The 25512-nt window shown below is 36.1% G+C and overlaps 2 protein-coding genes across 2 annotated transcripts; one reads left to right on the forward strand and one right to left on the reverse strand.

The window, feature by feature from the left end:
• Positions 1-14521: 14521 nt before the first annotated feature.
• On the reverse strand, positions 14522-16416 carry LOC113058094 (microfibril-associated glycoprotein 4). The gene is made up of 6 exons (XM_026225784.1): positions 16246-16416; positions 16084-16128; positions 15794-16000; positions 15538-15634; positions 15216-15383; positions 14522-15036 (listed from the first exon to the last, which is right to left on the reverse strand). The coding sequence occupies exons 2-6, from the start codon at positions 16099-16101 to the stop codon at positions 14780-14782; spliced, it is 747 nt and encodes a 248-aa protein (XP_026081569.1). The 5' UTR covers positions 16102-16128; positions 16246-16416; the 3' UTR covers positions 14522-14779.
• A 3108-nt stretch (positions 16417-19524) lies between these two features.
• Positions 19525-25512, forward strand: ube2ka (ubiquitin-conjugating enzyme E2Ka (UBC1 homolog, yeast)). Its single transcript, XM_026225789.1, has 7 exons — positions 19525-19677; positions 21228-21321; positions 21508-21566; positions 22795-22877; positions 22949-23048; positions 23712-23840; positions 24032-25512. The coding sequence occupies exons 1-7, from the start codon at positions 19606-19608 to the stop codon at positions 24104-24106; spliced, it is 612 nt and encodes a 203-aa protein (XP_026081574.1). The 5' UTR covers positions 19525-19605; the 3' UTR covers positions 24107-25512.

Here is a 25512-nt window from a genome sequence, read left to right on the forward strand (position 1 = left end):
GAGCCTTGCACAAGGGCACTTCAGCCATGGGGATTGAGGGTGGAAGAGAGCGCTGTTCATTCACTCCCCACACACACCTACAACTCCTGCCTGCACCGAGACTTGAACCGGTGACCTTCGGGTAACTAGTCCAAGTCTCTAACCATTTGACCACAGCTGCCCACTAAAAAAAGCACTTAGATCAAGGAATGTGTCAAACACAGCACTTAGATCAAGTAATACCAGCACTGATATTTTGCATATGGTTGCAGAGATCAATATATCAAAGAAAATACTGAAGTGATCAGATGATCAAATCAGTGCTGCGTCCTTAATAGCAATGAATGAAATGTACTACTGATCATTAAATATAGCATATGTCCCTTATTGTCTGCAGATTTATGCACATGCTGAATCAGGTCAAAGGTGTTTAAACAGTTATAATTTATTTTGCAGTTTTGTCTGAATGACTCCACTGCACCCACAGTACTGTCCATGATGGTGAGTGGGGGGAGAGCAGGGGCCGCTACTGAAGTCCATGATCATCTCCACAGTTTGAGCATGTGTAAAGCTCCAGCAAACGTCCAGTAATGTCATTCAAGTAGGCCAACACCAGTCTCTCAAATGACTTCATGATCACAGATGTAAAAGCAACAGATCTGTAGTCATTAAGACCTGTGATTTTTGGTATCTTGGGTAGAGGGATGATGGTGGAATGTTTGAAGCAGGAGGGGACTTCACGCAGCTCCAGGGATCTGTTGGAGATCAATGTGAAGATGGATGATAGCTGGACAGCACAGGCTTTGAGGCAAGCTGGATGGACACCATCTGGGCCTTTGGCTTTCTTTATCTTCTGATTTTTGAGGACTTTGCATACATTGGGTCGTATTGCTAGTGATTGGTTTCAGGCCATTCCACACTACTGTAGTCATTACTTGAAAACATTTTTTTTTTTTAGCTTTACCGAGTAGTTTAACCTGTTTGTACAATACTTTTTATCCCCACTCCTGTAGGCTTTCTCTTTGGCCTGGCAAAGATATTCAAGTTTTTTTTTTTTTTTTTTTTTTTTTTTTACTGAACCAAGGTTTGTCACTGTTAAATGTTAATAATAATAAGTCCTGGTGGGAACACATATGTCCTCACAGAAACTGATGTAGGACGTTATAGTGTCAGTGCGCTGATCCAGATCAGTGGTTGCAGCCTCAAAACCACTCCAATCAATAAGTTTGAGCAGGCTTGTAAATCTTTGCTTTAACAGTCCACTTTACAGTTTTTACTACAGGTTTAGCTGATTTGAGTTTTTTTCCCATAAGCAGGTAGAATGAACTAAACAGTGATCATAGAGTCCCAGAGTTTAAGAAACCTTGACATAAAATGTAATGTTTAATGCACTTCATGTTGTAAACCACAAAACAATGTAAAAATTTTTCTTTTTCTTTGTATTTTTATTAACGTATGAACAAATTTTACTACTGAGATTCTGTGTTGTCAACATGTCAATATTTTTTTCTAAAGATACCGTTGACTTGAGCAGGTTGCAAAATAAAGCAACTTCTCATACCTCAATGAAAGATTGGCTTATCATCTCCAGATCACTAGTGAAGCACAACGAGTCTGACAATGAGTTGACTCTTTTAATAACAGATGTTGTGAAATTCATGAATGTCTTGAAATGTGGAATATTTCACAAATCAGCTCTGGGTGAACTTCAGTCATGAACTAACTGTTGAAGTTTGTTCTGTTTTAAAGAAACACACACAAGGCAAGACAAGTTTATTTATATAGCACATTGGTGTACACAGTGGTAATTCAAAGTGTTTTAAATAAACAAAAAAAATGAAATAATCATAAACAATAATCCCAAAAATAAAACAAGGAATTTAAAAACTTAAAAAAAATTATTTAGAAAATTTTCTGTAAAAATACAGAAAATAAAGTTCAATCATTTTGGACATTGCACAGTGCTCATTCAATAAATGCACAGCTAAACAGATGAGTTTTGAGTCTAAATTTAAAAGTGGTTAATGTTTTAGCAAATCTGATCTCTTCTAGAAGCTGATTCCAGCTGCGGGCGGCATAATAACTAAAAGCAGATTCCCCTAGTTTTGTGTGAACCCTTGGTATTTCTAACTGACTCGATCCTAGTGATCTGAGTGCTCTGTTAGGTTTATATTCAGTGAACATATCTGCAATGTATTTCAGTCCTATGCCATTTAGTGATTTCTAAACGAGTAAAAGTAATTTAAAATCAATCCTAAATGTAACTGGAAGCCAGTGTAAGGACCTGAGGACTGGTGTGATATGCTCAGATTTTCTGGTTCTAGTCAGAATCCTGGCAGCAGTGTTCTGGATGAGCTGCAGCTGTCTAATGGTCTTTTTGGGAAGGCCGGCAAGGAGCCCATTACAATAGTCCACCCTGCTGGTGATAAGTTTCTCAGAGTCTTGGCTGAAAAAAAAACATATAATCATCTAATTCTTTCTAAATTGTCAATGTTTTTTTTTTTTTTTTTAATTATATTATGATGATTTAGTTACTGCTTAGTTTCCTGACTTGAGTTTTAGTTGTTAGACCCCTAGAGTCAAGGTATGCATTCACCTTGAGAACTTCAACTTTATTTCCAAATGCAATGACTTCAGTCATTTCCTTGTTTAACTGAAGAAATTTCTGGCACATCCAACTGTTAATTTCATCAATGCATTGGCAGAAGGAGTCAATGGAGCTGTAGTCATTTGGAGATTTGGTTCTTTTTCATTATTTGACTGAGTGGAAGCATATACAGGCTAAACAAGAGCGGTGCAAGAAGTGATCCTTGTGGGACTCCGCATGTAACGGACGTCCACTTAGACTTATACTCTCCTAGACTCACTCTCCCTTCTAAGTATGACCTGAACCATTTGAGTACCATCCCAGAAAGCCCGATCCAGTTTTCCAGTCTCTTTATAAATATGTTATGATTGACAGTGAAAGTCATGACATTTGCCAAGTATTCATTAATTCGTACTCAGAATTAGTGCACTGCATTTAACCCATCCAAGTGCACACACACACAGCAGTGAGAATTGAACACACACCCGGAGCAGAGGGCAGCTATATATCCAGTGCCCGGGGAGCAACTGGGGGTTCAGTGCCTTGCGCAAGGGCACTTCAGTCATGGGTATTGAGGGTGGAAGAGAACGCTGTTCATTCAGTCCCCCCACCTACAACTCCTGCCTGCACCGAGACTCCAGCCGGCGACCTTTGGGTAACTAGTCCAAGTCTCTAACCATTTGGCCACAGCTGCCCACTAAATAAAATTCCCCAGGCTTTCCTGACAGTCAGAAACCAGATAGAAAATTGTCCAGGTATCCATTTGAGTTTAAGTATGTTTTCAGCTGATGTGGAAAGTGTGTCAAGATAGCAGGATGACGATTTTAGGTGCTGCACTATGTCTTCCAGAATTTTCCTATCAGTTGCTTCAAAAATAGATAAAGTATCCTCTTTTTTATATTGGGGTCGAAACTGACCTCTGCATAACTTGAGGATGTGCTAATCGCCTTCCTGATACTATTGATCTTCTCAGAGAAGAAGGAAGCAAACTCTGTCTTGCTGTGGCTAGTTCCACACTGAAAGCATGCAGGCTGTCTTTATAGATGCTATAGTGAATTTCATGTTTCGTCTTCTGCCACATCCATGCTTGGTGTTAAAGATATAGCCTCCAAAAATAGCACGCCAGTGTTCTCATTAATGCTTCTCTTACTGACAGAGACAGATCTAGATACAGTGATAGCAGAGATCAATATATCAAAGAAAATACAGAAGTGATCAGATGCTACGTCCTTAATAACAATGAATGAAATGTACTACTGATGATTAAATCTAGCGTATGTCCCTTACTGTGTGTAGGTTTATGCACATGCTGAATAAGGACAAAGGTGTTTAAAACAGTTATTATTTCTTTTGCAGTTTTGTTTTCTGCATTATCTATGTAAATATTAAAATCCCCTGCAATGGCAAAACAGTCGATGAGGAAATCAGAGATAACATTTCTGTGAACTCTTCAATGAAGGCTGGAGAGTATTTTGGAGGCCTTTCAATATGATAAACAGAATGTGTTGAGCATATTTGAACACATTCCTTACATATTCAAAAGACAAATACTGACCGAATGACACTTACTTGCACTGATAGACATCTTTAAAGGTCCCATATTGTCAAAGTTGAATTTTGCTGGCTTTTTTCAGGATAACTGAAATCTAGGGGCTATTTAACTACCAAATAAATTTCAAAACAATCAGTCCACAGTAAAATGCAAAAAGCCTGCATAAAGTAGCTGTGATTTTTCATGAACCGTTGTGACTTTCGTAAAAAGTTGACGTACCCACTCTCCTTTTGTGGAAATGGGATCCAGGGGTTAGAGATGGGTAGGTTTAGGGATATGTAAAGTGGGATCTCGAGTTGGAGTTGGTGCTCCACCTCGAATACCAGTGAACTTAATAAAGCAACTTCTCATACCTCAATGAAAGGTTTGCTTATCATCTCCTGATCACTAGTGAAGCACAACGAGTCTGACAATGAGTTGACTCATTTAATAACAGATGTTGTGAAATACATGAATGTCTTGAAATGTGGAATATTTCACCAATCAGCTCTGGGTGAACTTCAGTCATGAACTAACTGTTGAGGTCAGGTCTGTTTCAAAGAAACACACACAAACACAGTATATATATATCAAAACTTATGATTCTTTTAATGTGTTTGATTGTTCTAGTCATTTCTATCTACAGCCAGTACTGTTATTTTTATACTACGGTAGTGAATGATATTCATGCACTTTGGTATTTACATGGTTCTTCCCAGCTAACAGGAAACATTAATGTTCAAAATGTTATTTATACATCAGTTAATGGAAATGTTTTACTGAAAAAGTATCATTCCAATAATGTTTGCAAAAAAAAAAAATATATATATATACTGTATATATATATATATATATATATATATATATATATATATATATATATATATATATATATATATATGAAAAATAGTGGAGCAATATCAGAAAGGAGCTTCTCAGAGAAAAATTGCAAAGAGTTTGAGGTTATCATCATCTACAGTGCATAATATCATCCAAAGATTCAGAGAATCTGGAACAATCTCTGTGTGTAAGGGTCAAGTCCGGAAAACATTACTGGATACCGGTGATCTTCGGCTCTTAGACAGCACTGCATCACATACAGGAATGATACTGTAATGGAAATCACAACATGGGCTCAGGAATACTTCCAGAAAACATTGTCGGTGAACACAATCCACCGTGGCATTCGCCGTTACCAGCTAAAACTCTATAGGACAAAAAAGAAGCAATATATAAACATGATCCAGAAGCGCAGGTGTTTTCTCTGGGCCAAGGCTCATTTAAAATGGACTGTGGCAAAGTGTAAAACTGTTCTGTGGTCAGACGAATCAAAGTGTGAAGTTCTTTATGGAAAACTGGGACACTATGTCATCCGGACTAAAGAGGACAAGGACAACCCAAGTTGTTATCAGCGCTCGGTTCAGAAGCTGCATCTCTGATGGTATGGGGTTGCATGAGTGTGTGTGGCATGGGCAGCTTACACTTCTGGAAAGGCACCATCAATGCTGAAAGGTATATCCAAGTTCTAGAACAACATATGCTCCCATCCAGACGTCATCTCTTTTAGTGAAGACCTTGCATTTTCCAACATGACAATCCCATACCACATACTGCATCAAATACAACATCATGGCTGTGTAGAAGAAGGATCCGGGTACTGAAATGGCCAGCCTGCAGTCCAGATCTTTTTTGTCGCATCATAAAGAGGAAGACCTAATTGAGCGACTAAAAGCCTGACATTAGACAAGAATGGGACAACATTCCTATTCCTAAACTTGATCAGCTTGTCTCCTCAGTTTCCAGACGTTTGCAGACCGTTATAAAAAGAAGAGGAGATGCCACACAGTGGTAAACATGACCTTGTCCCAACTTTATTGAGATGTGTTGATGCCATGAAATTTAAAATCAGCTTATTTTTCCCTTAAAATGATACCTTTTCTCAGTTTAAACATTTGATATGCCATCTATGTTGTATTCTGAATGAAATTTTGACATTTCAAACTTCCACATCATTCCATTCTGTTTTTATTCACGATGTCCCAACTTTTTTGGAATCGGGTTTGTACTTAGGCCTAATACGACATTCTGTTTAAATGGTTAATAAAAAATGTTTTGCCCCTAATGGGAAAGAACATTTCTGACTCTGATCGAATCATGTCTGGTAAGTGCAGGTTTGAAATAAATTAATTTAATTTTTCATATTTCAAAATTAAATTACAAAAACGATTGGGGTGAGACCCTGATTTAATGCTGATTCTTCACAAAAACGACAGTCTTCTTTAGGCTATTCATTTATTTTATGTGAGAATTGAGAATAAAAAAATTCTGCTGGCAGAATTTGGAAGAATATAAATCATTAAAGGGGGGGTGAAATGCTATTTCATGCATACTGTTTTTTTTTTACACTATTAAAGAGTTGGATTCCCATGCTAAACATGAACAAAGTTTCAAAAATTAAGTTGTACGTTTGAAGGAGTATTTCTGTTCCAAAAATACTCCTTCCGGTTTGTCACAAGTTTCGGAAAGTTTAGTTACCAAAGATTACCAAAAGAGAAACAGCATTAAGGGACCAGTGGATGGAGTTTATTTTTACAGAGCGTCAACTGAGTTTTGCAAGTGTTTTTGTTTGTTCCCTGCATTTCGAAGATGCTTGTTTTACAAACAAGGCCCAGTTTGACGCCGGATTTGCGTATCCTTTATTTCTTAAGGATAATGCAGTCCCAGCGAAAAAGGGTCATGATCGTGTGTTGGAACCGCATGAATATAATAAAACTAAAGACTTTTTGGAGTTATGAAGGATGCAGTACTACTCTATAGGTACTCAAGATTAACAGGATATTGAGTGAAAACTAGCATTTCACCCCCCCCCCCCCCTTTAAAGCACAATAATCTGCAATTATCTTAAAGTAATTACTTATTTTCCTATCAATACATAGTTGCTGAATATAATTTTTCACTTGCTGCCTTTCCAACCTAAGGAAAAAGTAATAGTAATAATTGTTGCCAATTCAGACGAGATCTGATAAAGCCATGGATTTACAGTAGGCCTACTAAGTGTATATTTACTTTAACACTGATACTACATCAATAATTTGATAACTGAAGAACGGCACACAGCAGTAGATAAGCTGATGCTAGGTTTAGACATAACATTTTTTTACAGATTGCAATGTTACTGTTAAAATACTATGCTAGATCTTAAACTTCAAAGTACAGCTGTGCAATAAAGGTGTTCTATTCTATAAATGCAGTATAATGAAAGGGTGTAATATATTTAACTAATACAGTAATTGTCAGGTAAAATACTATTACAAACATTATTACAGTATGTCAACCATTGCCTTTTTAATTGCACTGTTACATTTAAAATTGTTATATTGCAAAGCTAAATATATATTTTACATGCAGTACATGCATCTTCAAGAAACATCTAAAAACGCATCTCTTTCATCTTTGACCCTCGAACTCTAGCACTGTCTATTCTAATTATATTTTATCTATTTTTTTCATTTATTCTAACTGCTAGTTTTTCATCCAACTCTAGCTTTCTGTATTTCTTTTTCAATTCTTACTATTTGTTTCTTTGTTTTCTTTGTATTGTATGTGTTTATTTATGGATTTGTGTGTGTGTGTGTGTGTGTGTGTGTGTGTGTGTGTGTGTGTATATATATATATATATATATATATATATATATATATACATAAAGGGGCGGATCTACACCCCAGTTGGCAGCAACCAATTAAAGGTTATGGCCAATTTGAAAATATAAGAGCGCAAATCTTTCCCCTCTGAACTCCCGAACTGACTAAAATGATTCGCGATCCCGCTCCGAACTCCCGAACTGATTCAAATGATTCGCGATCCCCATAAATGATTCGCGAACCCGCTCCGAACTCCCGAACTGACTCAAATGATTCGCGATCCCGCTCCGAACTCCCGAACTGACTCAAATGATTCGCGATCCCGATCCGAACTCCCGAACTGATTCAAATGATTTGCTATCCCCAAACTGACTCAAATGAATCGCGAACACGTTCCGAACTCCCGAACTGATTCAAATGATTCGCGATTCCGCTCTGTACTCCCAAACTGACTCGAATGATTCGCGATCCCCATAACTGACTCAAATGATTCGCGATCCCGCTACGAACTCCCGAACTGATTCAAGTGATTTGCGATCCCCAAACTGTTTCAAATGATTAGCGATCCCTCTCCGAACTGCCGATCTGCCTAGGGCACCAACTCCCAGAGGTTGCACCATTCCAGTTGCTCCAAAAAAAAAAGATTCCTCCATTCTCCCATCCGCGATCGCGATCGCGACTGCTCGCACCTCATGTTTACGGCTCAATGTTCATAATTGATGGATGAATCCAATCCAGCCAAGAGAAAAGAAAACTAAAAGTAAAAAAAAAAAACAGACAGACATAAAGTGGGCTTGACTTTGGACATTGGGACGAGTCTCAAATTTAGGGACCGTCTCTAAAGTTACATGCAATATTGGTATACACTTTTCCAACGTCAGTAGCATTTGAGGAGAATGACTTACAGTCATAAAAACAACTGTAATTGTTCATGTAGGTGTCAGCTATAATGCACAATTGAATTAGAAGTTTGATATTTATTAAAATAATCTGTAAATCATATGTAAATTATGCTACTCTTTCACATGGGCTCAAACGCAAATTCAAAATAAACAATTTATGTACATGTTATTACAAATGCCATGTGATTGCTGCTGTTACACTTACAGGACAATCACATCCTTGTTTAGGCTACTGACCAAACATCTCATTCAAATATTCACTAAATCTTTCATTTTGGACACCTTTTTGCCATAGATGACACACATAATTTCTTCAAAAAAAAAAAAAAAAAAACGTGTTCTTTATTCCAACGATGAATATGCGGAAGTGAGCGCATATTGGATAGTCTACATATATAATGTTCCAGATATAATTATTTGCGCTCTGCTTTAACACTGGGTTTTGTTATAGGCATAAACCATAATTATTTGATTGAAATTTGTCTATTAAAATCTGTTTGCATGAACTTTAACTTTGAAATATTTTAACTGTTGCCCCGCCTTCTACTTCTCAAACCTGGTATTTTCTATGATATAGTGCTAAAACACGGAGGAACATTGTGCTTCGCGAGTCACCCATCGTGTGTTGGTAGAGGCGTGTACCACAGATTGCTTTGCCGATTGAGAAACAGGATTGGTAAACGGTTTGCCAGACCCTCCATGGTCAGGGTATATTCTGGCAAACCGTTTACCAATGGGAAAGTTAATTTCTGACACTGATCTATGGTTTATTGTTCGAAGTCTTATTTCAGGGTTTTGATATGTTCTTATAACTCAAATGAGTTTACATTCAAATCATGACGTCGAATTCACATTTCACTAAATTCAATCACTGGAACAAGCACTCAACAACATTAGTCCCATGCTAGTGGGAAAACAACCTATGATTTACGAAATTTGCATAAAGTGCTCTATGAATAAAACTCAAAATAGAAAAATAATATATGAGCTAATTTATATTCATATCTGTCATTTTATTTAAGTTCCCCCATGGTTTAAAGTGCAGCGTATTGTCTAAAACAAAAGTTATGACTAACGTTACATGTTCACATAAATCTGCGCTTCGCTACATAGGCTATATTCTCCCCGCGCTGCAGTACGTCGCGCAGCTTTGCCAGGTGGGTAATAATAAAACAGTCGTGTGCCAAAGGACCAAAATGATGAAGAGAAAGAGATAAAATGTAGTAGAAATAAACACGTTAAGAATCCGTAGGACTCTTATTACATTTTTAGGACTATTATTATGTTGTAATGTTTGGTTGACCAATCAGCGGAGGGGGGCGTTACATTACCGCCCACATGTAGGGATCGAATATTCAAGTTGTTTATTCGTTTTCTGTCCCTGAATGTAAAAACAAAAAATGAAACCGAAGTCTTGATTTTTCGTTTTGTTTGGACAAATGAAAAAAAATAAAAATGTGCAGTTCAGGGGTGCGTTTCCCAAAAGCATAGTTGCTAACTAAGTTTGGGAAACGCACCCCAGAGCATTCCAATCTTAATCAAATTATTCACGAAACACGATTTGAATTCGCTATTCTGAACTAAATCATTCACGATGCGATTGAGATTCGATTCGTGAATCATTTTGCGATGCAATGGTTTAACTGATTCTAAGTTCTAAAAAGCTCTGTCACCTGTCAACACATGCTATTTAAAAGTATCATGTAAAAATGTGAAAATAAATGGCTTTATGTACTGGTGTTTGCTAGTGTTACGAATATCCTTTTCTTTCTGCTATGGACGGTCATTGGGTGTGGCTAGAAGACTCAATGTCCGCCTGTTCTTCCCTTGCTAGTTTTGTGAGATTAACTGAGATAAGTGAAAAAAGGATAATGTTTACAAGTAAAATATCTATTCTGAAAATAACATCCAACACAAATCTAGAACATATTCCGGTGACTGCTAACTAGTGAAACACTCCATTAACATGATGAGCTGCAGCTCAGAACACATGTTGGATGGAAACATTGTGCTTTAGGATCGAGTTCGTAGCTGAACTGACTATATTTAAAATAGTTTGACTCTACAATTCTGTTGAAAATCATCTGAAAGCTTTCAGTCTCTCGTACCATTGAAGTGAATGTTAAATTTACCAGTAGGGTATAGTGATCAGTGATCTGCTGTTTATCAGATGTTCAGTGCTGTGTTATTATAATATCAATAATAATATTTTATTTTATATTTCAGATATATGTGTTCTCATTTATTACAATTTTCCTTTAACAGTCCTGCCCCCCCCCCCACTTCCAGATTGTTGTGTCCTTTCCACTGTGACTGTGTGTTTTGTGGCCTGTATATTTCTGTTTTGTAATATTTAGTTCGTTTACCCTAAGTGACTCTCCTTTTGAGGTCATGAAAGAGCCTTGAACGTGTTTTTTAGTAATTAAATGAAAACGTGACACCAAAGCACAACCACATTGGAGAACAAATGCAAACACACACACACACACACACACATATACACATAGAACACATATATTCAGGTTTCACTCTAATAACGTTGCATAGTTGCAAAAAAAAAAAAAAAAAAAAAAACTCAACATTGACAGAGTAATTCATTGTTCATGATGAAAAAAGTTAAAAAACGGAATGCTTGCATATGTGGGCAAGATAAATGATGTTCTGCAGCCATCTAGTTGCTGTAGTTGAAATTTCATGCTATTTTCATTTCAAACGTTTTTTTTTTTTTTTTTTTTTTTAGAAGTTACGCTGAAATTATTTAGTGTTTGAAACCCTTTCTACAGCATTAATTTTTCACCTTTTCCCACAAATTCCCATCCCAACATGAACCTCCCATATCCCACATCTTTGATCCCATGAGGAGATATTTGATCAGTAAATCACTAAGCCATAATGAAAGTTAAGGAGGAATTGGTGATTTCCACTCTAAAACGAATTATTCTTCTAGCTACTAATGTGGCATATGTCAAGGCATTTTCTTTGTCTTTAGTTATGAGAATATCATCACCTGTGACACCAAACAAAGCCATTATTTGGTTAGGGTGAATTCTTAATTTAAATCCAGAGTTTATAATCTCAAAAACTGAAAAAAAATAATTATATATATCAGGTTTAGGTGCAAAAATCAGGGGCATGCATATAACTCCAGATCTTCTCTTGATTCCTCCATCTTTCTGGGGTTTTTCAGTTCTCTGTGTCTCTCTCGGGCTTGTTGTATTTGTCTGCGGTTCTTCCCATGTTGATGGAGTTCAGCCTCCTCACACAGAATCAGTCCCTCTAGTGAAGAAACAGAGACACTACAATAACAGTTCTGACCAGGTTTAATTTGCCATCATTAAACTGTATTGTGTTGGCAGTATCTCTGCTGTCTTCTGGTTAATTTTCTAACGTTTTCTTAAGAAGATGCCATTGATTTAAGCAGGTTGCAAAATGGACTGACTTCTCCTTCTGATACAGATGAACAGTGACTCACTGTAAAGATATTCAAGATTCATCACTGATCGCTCGTGCAATGAAGCTGAAGCACAACAATGACTTTGATGATGAATCGAAATCTTCATATCAGATATTCTGAAACACTTCAAATGTTTCATCACAACACTGTGACTTTCCATCCGCCCCTGACCTGAACCTTTACCCTGCTAAGACACGGACAACAGGACATCATCATCAACATCATCTCTGGTGAGGAACATGAGGACAATGTGACTTGTAAACGGCGCTTGATCTGTGCAGATTTCTCTCCTGATTCAGACCAGATGACTTTTTCACCGGAGGAAGCGTTATTATGGACTATAGACTCGTGTGTTAGTTAAAAGTGTCTTGATGGATTTATTTCATCTTTTGTCTTCTCCAGATGTTCACTGATGGACTGGAGTGCTGTGGATTATTGTGATGTTTTTATCAGCTGTTTGGACTCTCCTTCTGACGGCACCCATTCACTGCAGATTATCCATTGCTGAGACTGATGCAATGCTACATTTCTCCAAATCTGATGAAGAAACAAACTCATCTTATTCTTGGATGACCTGAGAGTTTACTATACTCTGTTATTCTTATTCCTTCCTATTTACCTATTGGCTAATATAGTCTCCCACATTCACAGAAAATAGCTTCGGTGTTGCAGAATAAGGTGGATACTTTCACATGATATGTGCAAGGAGGCATATTTTCTAGAACAGTATAGTTCCACCTTAGAATGATGATTTTGACACTATAGAGATTTAAGGAAGAAAGGCCCGTTCACAGCACAGACATTGAATATTATTGTGTTAGCGTCCACACCAATGCGTGAACATTATGTTTATCTGCTGTCTGTCTCTTTAAATGTTCAAACTCTTTAAAGTCAAGTGGATTCTGATTGGATGTCAATGTTTTTCAAATCTCTTTCTCTGTGAAAGGGAATCTAATGATATCATTCCCTTTTCGGGATTAGAATGACTTTTAAAAGACAGTAGTTTTATCGATGTAGCTCTTGTTGTGAAGTGCTGGGAAATTGCAAGGTTTTAAACTCTGCAAAATGATTTTGATTGAGATGTTGTGGAGCTTAAGTTTATTTAAACCCAGAGTACTGCTTTATTGTATAATTTATGTCATATTTTTTATACATACGTTAGGGGGCACTGCGGTATCTCCTTCAGTTCTCCTTCACACTGGTTGATAAATGGTTAATTGCACACCTGTGGACTATAAATAAAGTAATTGTTGGGAGTGGGGAAGGATAAGAGCCGTTTTCCTGATAGTGGGCTGTTAAAGACACTTAGAAGCTTAGCTGGATCCTGTGGGGTTCATGGAGGGAAAAGGGATTGTTTGGTGGCATTTGTGAAGAAAACTAGATTTATTGGAGCAGAAGTAGACAGTGGGAGAAATCTGGATAGTCTGGAAATTAGGTGGACACCGGCAAGCCTCGGGAACAACTAAAGCCCAAAGTATAGGCTACTTCAGTTTTTACATTGTACGCAAGTGCCCACCGATTTGTGCATGATGCACTTCATTTATGTCATAATCATCGCGCATTTGCAATAAAAATAAAGGTTCTGACTGGGGGGGGGGGTTTGCAGAAGAACCATTTTTGGTTTGAACCCATAGAATCCATATGGTTTGGTAGAATGCAAAAATAGGCTTTGACTATAAGTAAGAGTTGTTGTTTTTTTTTGCATGATAAATGCTTCATTTACAAATTCCCGCGTGATTCTATGAGTCTTCTGTTCTCTGATTCTGCTTGAAAACGATGCAAGTCTCAGCAAATGTCTAGATCTTCCCTTGACTTCTCAGTCTTTCTGAGTCTCTAAAGGGTTTTTAGTACTGTGTTTATGATTTATTGGTGTTTAATGTTTATTTCAACTGTTGCAAACCTGCCAGTTATAATAATCAATGACCCAGGAACTGTTTTTCTAGCGGAAGGACAGCATTTATTTTACTTAAAGTAATTTATTAAAATATATATCTTTTTGGCTTTTATGTTTGTATTGTGTGGTAATTGTTTTATAAAAGCAGTAAGGTACTCGATGTGTGCTGTATGTGAATGATAGCATAACAATTGCCTATGCAATTTTTAATTTTGTCATTTGATCTGAATATCATCAACTGTTCTAAGTATTTAGACATCTTCACTTTTAGTAAAACCTATAGCGTGCATGAAATCATAAATTTGCATTTATGGTGTTTCTGACATACTTTCAATGAAGATATGTGCAATTGCATATGCAAACAGTAAAATGCCTGTATGTAAATATTTTCATAATTCATAAATGAGACCTGTTTAAGTGGTTAATAAAAATAACAACAATAAAATATTTATTTGATAAAGTTTTATTGCTTCAGACCAGATGTTACTCCAGCTGCTGCAGTGCAGAAAAGCACGTAGAAAAAGTTGTGAACCCAGTTTCAACATATTTTTATTTAAGAGGATGGGGGACGTTCTCAAACTCTTATATATTGTATGTATTTGTATACAAGACAACTATTTCACATGTGGGGTTTCTTGACGTTTTAAAATATTTTTCATAATCAAAAGTCAAGGGAATTGTTTGTCACCATATTTTAATAAAATCATGCATGCATAAAAGTCATGGATGTGCACAAGTTGCAGTGAAGCATTAAGGCTATGAAGCACATATAAAGGAAGCAAACCCTGCTCTACTTCACACGTCTGATCTTCATGGTGATGGACTTCAGAGAATCCCAGCTCTTCTTCCAGTTGTACCAAGTGGCTCCAATATTTGTCACTTTATTATCTTTCTCCCACAGATAGTGACCGGTGGGGTTTGTGTAATAACATTTGTTGTACCAAAATCCTCCTTGATAGTATTTCAAAGCGCAGTTGCCTCCTGAAAGATCTTGGTCTTTGTCAAAGGTGGAGAACTTCATTCCATTATGATAACTCAAAGAATCACCTGCGGTAATCAGAAACTTTCATTATAGAGGCATGTTGTATAATAATATGTGTATTTGTTTTAGGTTTTAATCATTATGGTTTAAAAATCCTTTTAAAACTAACATTTAATTTGCTTAAATTCTTTATTATAGTACACATTGGGAAAATGGGAAATGAAACGTCTGTGGTTTGTTTCACCTGCTCCTCCGTCTACAAAGCCGCTCACTTGCAGTTCGTACCCATCAGCCTCAGATCCCACAGAGAAAGAGTTGTACAGAGCGTAAGCCTTCTTCCCATCAAAGTCCTCCACATCTACTCTGAGTTTATACTTGTATCTGCGCGTCAGCTGGTGAATAAACTCTAAACCTGTTAAAAACATGAAATGAAACTGATTTAATAACTTTGATAACAAACATAATCTGCATTTATACTGTAGTCCTGATTAAAACTCTTTGTCTATGATTGTTTGGTCTTTCTCTGTGTTTACTTTTTATCTCCTGAATGTCACAGAAACACTCACCCAGCCAGTATTCACCAGCTTTATTACCAAAATCCCATTTATAACTCTCCCACGGCCGAAAGAAATTCACCTCGCCGTTCATCCGCCTGAGAATCACCTGAAACATCCAGAAATCATTCCACACAATCGTTATTCATCTTACAAGCTTGTTTTGGAAGAAATGTATATTCTGTAGTGTGTTTTCAATAAAAAAGTACAAATAAAAGACCCGAGCGACTATTTGAAAGATAAGAGATAAAGACATTGAGATGCGTACCGCCCACTGTCCTCTGTCGTTTTCTCCACCAGAGACCATCTCACAGTAGATCCGCAGCGGTCCATCTGCTGAGGTGACGATGTACACACCACTGGTACTGTATCCGCATGCATAAACATCAGAGCAGTCTTTGGCAAGAAGACATCTGGATTTGCCATCTTCAGCGCACATCAACACGGGAAACAGCGCAGACAAACACAGCAACACCTGAGAGACACAAACTCAAGATCTGAGTCTGATGATCGACGTCTGACAAGAACACACTCACATTCTCACATTCAGAAACTCACAATCATGTTTGTGAGCATCGCTTCAGATGTCCAGCTCAGGTGCACCTGAAACACAGTTCAGACAAAATCATTTTGTTATAACATGAACATGCATTCTTTCATTTTTTTTTTTTTTCTGAAGAAAGAAACATCATTTTCAAAGTGATCAGAAATCAAACTCACCGTATGAGCAGAGAATCTCAAGAATGTTCAGGCGATGGATGTGTCTTTGAGTATCTCTGATCATTAGCTTCCTCCTTTTTATATGATAAAACAAGTCTTCAAATCTTCAAAAGACAGTTATAGGTTCGATGCCATAAAAGGAAAAGTTTTTGTCCATTTGGCAACCTGCTCTATCATCATCAGAGGAACTGAAAAGGGCATTTATTTCAACATTGATTGCAACAAAACCCCTCATGAAACTTTCACCCCAGAATGAACATTTTATCATCATTTATTTACCATCATGCTGTTTCAAACTTGTATGAGTTTCTTTCTTCTGTGGAACATTAAATTAGATTTTTGGAGAAAATGTTGGTAACCAAACAGTTGTTGGGAGCCTGAGGTGTTTGCTGACTTTCAAAAATGCCATTATCTCAATGTTGGTGACTTCCATTGAACACCACTGCAGTGACATGCTGTTGGTTTGCTGTTGAACAGAAGGTATGAAGCAAATTTGCCCCCAAAACGAGTTACCCTTCCCCCTTCCCCTGCTGATCTGCTGATCATGACTTATTTCGAAAACATAAGTGAAAGTGACAAAACAGTTCATATATGAAAGGGAATGCATGCTTTTGTGAGCGTCTGCATGTAGTTGCAGATAGCATTCCCACCATCCATTGGGGTATTTGGGGGTATAATTAAGTATAGTTATTAGTAAAAATATCGAACAGAAAACAACTTTGTTGCAATAGTTTAAAAATAGCCAAATTCCACGGGACAACTGCAGATTTGCCTGTGAAATTTCTCACATCTGCTCAAATTTTGAGAGTGAGTTTAATACATACACAACCAGTGTATTCACCGTGAAGGCATTCAAACTGCAATGTTTAACACATATATATGGAGCCCATATATTGCTCAATGGTAATGTGTGAGAGTACACTCTAAAAAACGCTGGGTTGTTTCAACCTTAATTTAGGTCAAATATACAATAACCTACTGTAGCTGTTGTAACCCAATATTTGACCCAAAGTTGTGTTGAAACAACCCAGCATTTTTTAAAGTGTAAGCTAGAAATGAATTTGAAACACATACTGTATATAGTTATATGGCCAAGTAAATTGCCAGGTATAGGCTTAGATACAGTATAGTGTAAATATGTAAGTATGTTAACTGAAAAAAAAATATTGTGTCATTTTTATGCTATAGTAGAGTCAACAACTTACATTCAGCACCTTTAATGTTGACTCGATTTCCAGTTTAATTGTTTTTCCTCGGTTATGTGAACATTAAGTTAACATTCCATTTTATCATTTTCCAAACGTTATGGGAATGTTACTTTTGAATGTTCTATGAACGTTCTAAAACGAGTAACATTTAAAAAAAGAAAGATGCTTTGAATGTTCAGTTAAAATGATTTGTGAAAGAAACGTTCCATGGACAATGTTTTTTGTGTTTTCATTTATACACATTATTAAAGAGCAGACAACTATGATTAAACATTGTATTATATTTATTGAAGCATTTAGATGAACGTTTGTTCATAACGTTATGAAAACCTTTCCAGAATGTTCCTGTTAGCTGGGTAAACACTAAACTATGCTCTTAAACACCAGAGCAAGTGTTTTCCAATATCCAGCTGAATTCTGAGTAAATATTTCGTGTTTTTATAATAGTGCAATTACTTTTGTTAGGTTACTGCTCATTTCCAATCATTAAACTGTGTGATATATGCTGTGTCTCTGCTGCTTACATACTAATTACTAAAGTTTTCTAAAGATGCCAAAGATTTGAGCGGGTACAAAACTAAATGAAATGATCCAGCTTCTCCTTCAGTAACAGCTGACCCATGACTCACTGAAAAATGATCAAGATAGGTTTACCATCGCTTGATGAACTTGAAGCACAACAATGACTCCACTTCTTCATAACACGCGTTTCGAAATTCTTCTAGTGTCTTGAAATGTTGAAATTTCAGTCAGAATTAACGGCTGAAAATATGTTATAAACACAGCAGACCTAACGAGAGCCATAAACCTGTTCAGTCTCCTGCAAGAGTAAAATAATGTCAGGTATAAATCCTAATCAGTCAGATTAATGATCGTATCTGTGTATCTGTCTACAGCTACTGACATCATTTATTATCAAATATGTCTAGTCATTTCTATAAGAATAAATCTTATGCAATGGCATTCTAGAGAAGCAGAAACTGCATCTGTGTACAGAGCAATTTTAGTCCATTTTAATTTGAGTCTGGTGTAGAAGTTTAGAAACTGAAACTGTCTTGCAAAATTAGGTTATAAAAATCATTGTAGGATTATAGTTTTGAAATGTTACAAAAACAATTCTCAGAAGTAAAAATAACATCAGGACGTTCAGAGAATGTTGATCTTAAAACAATCTCTCAGTGAGACGAGAACATTAAACATTCATAAAGTTATAAGAATGTAAGAGTTGTAAGAACTTTCCCTGTTAACTGAACAAAGAGGATGTTACCAATAAAATGTAATCAGCATCAACAAAATCTGACGTTTATTTACTCAGCCTGTTTAATGCTGCTCAAATGTGGCAGAAATGCTTTTATACAACAGTTGCATAATGCTATAAAATTAATGTCGTTTTTAATTACATAAGCCAAGCTTTTGTCCTCTCATTATATTTTAGGGAGTTCATTTCTACATGTCATAAGGGGTTTCAAATCAGAATATTATTTTTTTGTTATGAATCAGGGAATAATTTTGATACATGTCTTCTATAGAGGACAAGCGGCTCTTAATCAGGCATTTTGGGCAAACACAAGAAGAAATTATAGATCAAACATTAGATATTCTTATCTCAAGTTATTACTACACTTCTTTTTCACTATAGTTTGCCACAAGAACACATTAATATGTAAATGTTATGCAATCTATAGATACATTGTATAGAATGGGAAAACCAATTTATGGACATTTGCTCCAACCAATTAAATTACATGCAAAATAAAATAATAATAATAATAATAATTAAAAAAAAAACAATTGTTTCTTAGTGTAGGCCACCTCTGAGCAGCATTAGACAGTCTGTGTAAAGACCACTAATGCCACTTCATGAAGTTAGGTGTAAATGTTACATTTTTAGTTGCATGAAAAACTAATAAGGGAATGCATTAAATGAGCAAAGGGCATAAAGGCAATAAATAAGGTTGTGCACGATCATCAGGAGCTAAGTCTGATAGTTACACGTCCATAAACTGTACCATATTGCGCGAGCACCCACACACTGAGAGAGAGAGAGAGAGAAAAAGAGAGAGGGTGTGTGTGTGTGTGTGTGTGTGTGTGTGTGTGTGTGTGTGCGTGTGCGTGCGTGCGTGTGTGTGTGTGTGTGTGTGTGTGTGTGTGTATGAACAGCATGGCCAACATCGCGGTCCAGCGGATCAAACGGGAGTTTAAAGAGGTCCTGAAAAGCGAAGAGGTGCGTTTAAACACAGACACACGCGTGTGCGTTTCACATGACAGCTGTCAATCATGCTTTATGACTCACGCACGTGCATTTAATGCATCTAGATGACGGACAGATCAGCTGTAAATCACACACACATGCGGTTGATCCGGATCGAGTCCGCTGCGGCGGTGATTCGGCTCGTGCATTGAGATAATGCAGTTTAATGTGTGCTTGATCTGTCAGATGGGTGTTTTGGGGGAACACTGTGGGATGTTTGTCCCGTTCAGGCCGAATCGCATTGCTAAACGAGTCCGAACCCGGCGAAAACAATCACATCACATCTTTGAGCTTCAAACGTGCTTATTTAATCGATTTCAGAGTGCTTATTGTGCTAATACATCGATGCGTTGTGTATTCCTGTGTGTTTGTTGTGTTTTAATAAAAAAACTGTGTGCGAGAGTGTGATTAGCCGCATGCTAACGTTAACTGAAGGCCAGCTAGTGCTTCATAAACACACACATTTACTCCTAAAACATAACATTTCTCATTTAAATACTATTTTCAAGCTCACAACGGTTATTATTTGGGTTAATCTATGTTAGGTTGAAGGGTTTCTTAACTGTTATTGTAGTTTTATCGAGGTTGTGGTCTGATAGTTTAGTATCATCGGTTATGATTAATGTTTGTACTGTGAAGAATACGTGTGATAAAGTACTAATATGTGTGTTGAGAGTTGTCTGAAACTTTTAACATTAAAACTTCAGCACAGATTAATTGAATTCAGCATAATCTTCATTAAACACTTACTAAACTCAAATTATAGCTGAAAAAATGGATATAACATACTGAAGTAAGCTGTCAGTGTGATTTGTGAAACTATTACAGCTTTCACCCACAAATAAAGTGTCAAAAAATACCATAGTATTACCTTGGCACAAAAATCAAGACGTTACCTATCAAATGTCAAATAGATGTTTAGAAGAAGTCTTTAAGATGTTTATGGTTTAGAATGAATGTAAAACTGATATCTTAAATATATCTATCAGATGTCTGTACACAGCAGATGCTTTCCAGATCAAGCCATCTTTATCAGACATCTTGCAGGTGTCTGTGTGCTATCTGGCTACCATTGGAAGTTTTAGCTTTTGGGTTTTGGATTTAATTTTGTAGGGTTTTTCCATTTTCAAAACTTTAACCTTGAATTTTGGATTTCCCAACCTTGATTAAATGGCACACGTACATCTGCAAGATGTCTGATGAAGATCTCTTCATCTTGAAAGCATTTGTGCAAACATCTGATGGACGTCTTTAACATGTCAGTTTTATATCCATTCTAAATCATAAACATCTTAAAGACATCTTCTAGTTTGACGTCTGATAGGAAACTTCCTGTAGCTGTATTACAGATCTAAAAAAATACATCTTGTAGACATCAAATAGATGTATGTGATGTACGTGGTCCAGAATCCAGACTTTCTAGGCATTTTCTGCTCTCAGTTTGGCTGAATTGTGTGGAATGGTTTTATATTTGGAAAGAGGGTCTCTTGTTGACTTGTTGTCCTGACATTTTATTTTCACAGACGAGTAAAAACCAAATCAAGGTGGATTTAGTGGATGAGAATTTCACAGAACTGAAGGGGGAGATCGCAGGACCACCAGACACACCTTATGAAGGTCAGAGAAAAGATGTTGTTCTGAACACTTCTTTATCTTAGATCTGGGATACGGTTTCTGATATCTACATGCTCTTTAAGAAAATGTATGCCACGCTTGCCAATGTTCAGAATTGAGAAAATGCACTGAAATATTGCTTTTCTTTTTCTACTTTTGCATGACTTTCTATTCTTTCTTGTTTTGTAGGAGGCAGATATCAACTAGAAATTAAAATTCCAGAGACATATCCATTTAATCCACCAAAGGTGAGTAACGAGACGATGATGAGGTCGATCTGCTGTTACAGACTCTTGCTTAGAAACTTCTGAGGCCGTGTTTAAATGATTTGTGATATCAGAGAGGACTGTTGACTAGCAGCACTGTGTTTGTATAAATATTCACATGCAGGACCCTTCGTATCAGTTCAGTAGCCGAAGACAAACTTTATTTCACATCATCTCAGAGAAAACACTTTATATATTATGTATATTACACTTTAGGCCAGTGTTATTTTAGTATCAATCATATAGTTTTAGTTAACGTTTTGAATTGTGTATTTTATTTTTATATTTTCTGTTTTCACTTTCATTTGTTAGTTTTTGTCATTTTGTTTAGTTTTTAGTTTTTTTTAAAACATCTCTAAAATTATAAATATTTCCTTTTATTTTAGTGTATCAAAACTGAACTTAAATGAGAAGTATTTCATTTTTTTCTCATGAATTTCATTATTTTTTAAATTTCTATATTGTTTTTTTATTTATTATTTTTATTTTATTTAGTTTTATTCATTTTAGTACATCAAGTTAAACTAAATGAAAATATAGAAATATTGCCTTTATATATAGTTTTTTTGTGTGTTTTTAAATTGTATTAATTTATTATTTTTTTATATGTCTATATAGTTTAAAAATAATATTGATTAATTTTATTTCATTTTTGTACTTCAAGTTAAACTAAACTTAAATTAGAAATATTACCTTGCATATTTCTGTTGAGTGTTGTTATTCATATATATTTTTTTGTTTATTTAGTAATATTTTAGTACATCAAGTTAAACTAAATGAAAATAAGAGATATTGCCTTGGAAACTAGCTGAAATAAAATAAATATTTTATGTTTATTTCATTTTTACTAACAAAAAAAAAAAATATATATATATATATATATATATATATATATATATATATATATATATATATATATATATATATATATATATATAATATATGCTTTTTTATGGTTATAGTTGTTATCTATAATGACTGCTTTAGGTGACATGAATGTCTTTACACAGGAATCCTAATTTTTAAAAACAAAACTCACCAAAATTTTGGGTGATTTATGATTTTGATGAATTAAGAATCATGTTGTACTCACATTGTGACTCTCTGAAATTGAATCGTGAGTTTCACCTACGTTTGACAAACGTGTCTTTTAACTTTCACTCACAGAATAATTACTGCACTGTATCTTCACACCACTGATGTTTTCCAGGTTCGTTTTATAACGAAGATCTGGCATCCCAACATCAGCTCAGTAACAGGCGCCATATGTTTGGACATCCTGAAGGACCAGTGGTAAGATCTCAGAGTAGAGAAGTGAACGGCGGCGAGCGCTGGAGCCGGAGCTGAAGCTGTGTGTGTTTCAGGGCCGCGGCGATGACCCTCCGAACAGTTTTACTGTCACTACAGGCTCTTCTGGCCGCCGCTGAACCAGATGACCCACAGGACGCTGTAGTTGCCAATCAGGTAGATGTTTTGGGGGAATGTGCGACAAAAACTGGTGGAAAAATGTTGGAACACACTGTTCGAAAAGTTTGGGGTCAGTATTACATTTTTTATTTGAATAAATATTAAGCAAGCGCATATCAAATTGATCAAAAGTGACAGTAAGGACATTAATAATGTTAGAAAACATTTCTACTTCAAATAAATGTTGTTCTTTTGAATTTTCTATTGATCTATAAATCCTTAAAATAAAATGCATCACAGTTTCCACAAAAATATTGCACAGCACGACATTAATAATAATAAAAACTGTTTCTCGAGCAGTAAATCATATTTTCATGATTTCTGAAGATCATGTGACACTGAAGACTGGAGGAATGATGCTGAAAATACAGCGGAGCATCACAGAAATACATTACACTTTAACACAGATTCACACAGAAAACAGACGTTTTGAATTTTAATAATATTTCAAATTTTTGATTCAATTAATGCAACTCTGGTGATCAGAAGAGACTAGTTTTTAAAAACATTTAGCATTAATACCATCATTGTTACATATGTATGAATGACATCAGAAAGTTATGTGCTAGAAAAAAAAGATGACAATTATAGAAATAATGACTAGCTAATGTAAATAGCATGTTTTGAGTCTTTTACCAGTCTGTATTTCCTGTGTGGCAGTATAAACAGAACCCAGAGATGTTCAAACAGACGGCTCGACTCTGGTCACATGTTTACGCAGGAGCTCCCGTCTCCAGCCCAGAATACACTCGCAAAATAGACAAGCTCTGCGCCATGGGCTTCGATAAAGTGAGTAATACACACACATATTTACAGTGCATTTGTATAGAAGCTTGTTTCATAAAAATATGACAATTGTGACTTTTTATTTCAAATTTCAAGCGATTTTTCCTCACAGTTCTGAGTTTACATTAAAGATGCACCAAAATTTCTGCTAATTGGAGCAGCACGAGGGAAAGTAAATCTTTTCTTCTCCTCAGAACGCAGTAATCGTGGCGTTGTCGTCGAAATCCTGGGACGAGGAGACGGCGACAGAACTCTTGCTTAGCAACTGAGTCCAGCCGGAGGGACCAAGCACCTTATCCGACACAATCCCCAAATCTCCTCCTCCTCAACTCACTACCTTCATCTTTCTGTCATCTTTTGCCATTCCTCTGTTTGGATTAGTTCATCTCATGCTGAGAATGCCATCATCTTTATATTGTTTTAAACTTCATTTCTTCAGCAGAAGACGTTTAGCAGAATGTTCACGCTGCTCTTTATATAAGGAACTGGCTGGTGATTTGGCAGTAAAAAACCTCCACCAGCTTTCCTTGTATAATGCAGAATGGTGTGGAAGCTTGTTTCCACCATGTAATAAAAATAATAATAATAATACGTTCTGGTTTTGTTTCTTACAGTTCTGTAAACAAAAGCCAGAATTTATTTTCTCTTGCAATTTATATCCCACAGTTCTGAGTATTTCTCTGAATTTATGTTGCAATTCTGAGTTTCTGTCTCATAATTCTGAATTTGTGTCCAAGAATTCCTAGTTTATATCTTACAATTCTTATTTTTTTCCCTTGAATTTTGAATTTATATCCCATAATTTTGAGTTTATGTCTCAAAATGCTGTTTATCTCACAATACTGACTATTCTCCCTCTGAATTCTGAGTTTTTTGCAGTTCCAAGTTTATCTCATAATGCTGAGTTTGTGTCCCAGAATTCCTAGTTTATATCTCACAATTCTTAATTTTTCTCTTACAATTCTGACTTTTTATATTTCAATTCTGAGTTTGTCTCATAATTCTGAGTGTATATTTCACAATTCTTAGCTTTTGACTCACAATTTGACTTATTCTCAGAACTACAAGTTTATTTCTTGCGATTCTGAGAAAAAGAAAAGGTATAAATTGTGTGATACAAAGTCACAATTAACTTTTTATATAAATAATAATTTTTATATTCCGTGGCGGAAACAAGCTTCCATAGGTTTGAAACAACATGAGATTGAGTAGAATTTACATTTTCATTCATTTTTGGGTGAACTGTCTATTTTTCTTCTCTCTTTTTCTTTGTTTACTTCTTTTGGTTTGGATGTGCCTTTTTTCTCTGTCTTTTAATCATCATCTCCCTCAGATTGGTCCAGCAGTCTGACTCTAGCCCCGCCCCCTCATGCACATGTCCAATCAGCACTGTGGTCGTTCTCCCTCCCGCTCAATCATTGGCCCTTTTATCTGGAAAACATTAGGGTTGCATTTATAAACTCCATAGTGTCAAACAGACAGTGAAGTGGTTCCTTCACGTATAGATGCTAAACAGGTCAAGACTGGAAAACACCCACACACACGCAAATACACAAGACCAGAGTTCATCTGTAAATAAAGCTATTCAAATCTGTATAAATTAAAGCAATGTGGCAATGCCTTTATTTATTATTGCTTTGTGGAATAGTGAAATAAACACCAGTTTCATGGCTGA

This window comes from Carassius auratus, chromosome 39 (assembly GCF_003368295.1).
Source record: "Carassius auratus strain Wakin chromosome 39, ASM336829v1, whole genome shotgun sequence".
NCBI classification, from domain to species: domain Eukaryota; kingdom Metazoa; phylum Chordata; class Actinopteri; order Cypriniformes; family Cyprinidae; genus Carassius; species Carassius auratus.

Excerpts from the sequence above, each read along its gene's own strand:
- LOC113058094 (XM_026225784.1), bottom strand. Across the intron at positions 15,384-15,537 it reads AGCTGGTGAATACTGGCTGG|GTTTAGAGTTTATTCACCAG; the intron begins GTGAGTGTTTCT and ends TGTTTTTAACAG. Across the intron at positions 15,037-15,215 it reads CTTTGTAGACGGAGGAGCAG|GTGATTCTTTGAGTTATCAT; the intron begins GTGAAACAAACC and ends TGATTACCGCAG.
- ube2ka (XM_026225789.1), top strand. The coding sequence starts at position 19,606 with ATGAACAGCATGGCCAACATCGCGGTCCAGCGGATCAAACGGGAGTTT. Across the intron at positions 21,322-21,507 it reads ACCAGACACACCTTATGAAG|GAGGCAGATATCAACTAGAA; the intron begins GTCAGAGAAAAG and ends CTTGTTTTGTAG. Across the intron at positions 23,841-24,031 it reads GCGCCATGGGCTTCGATAAA|AACGCAGTAATCGTGGCGTT; the intron begins GTGAGTAATACA and ends TCTTCTCCTCAG.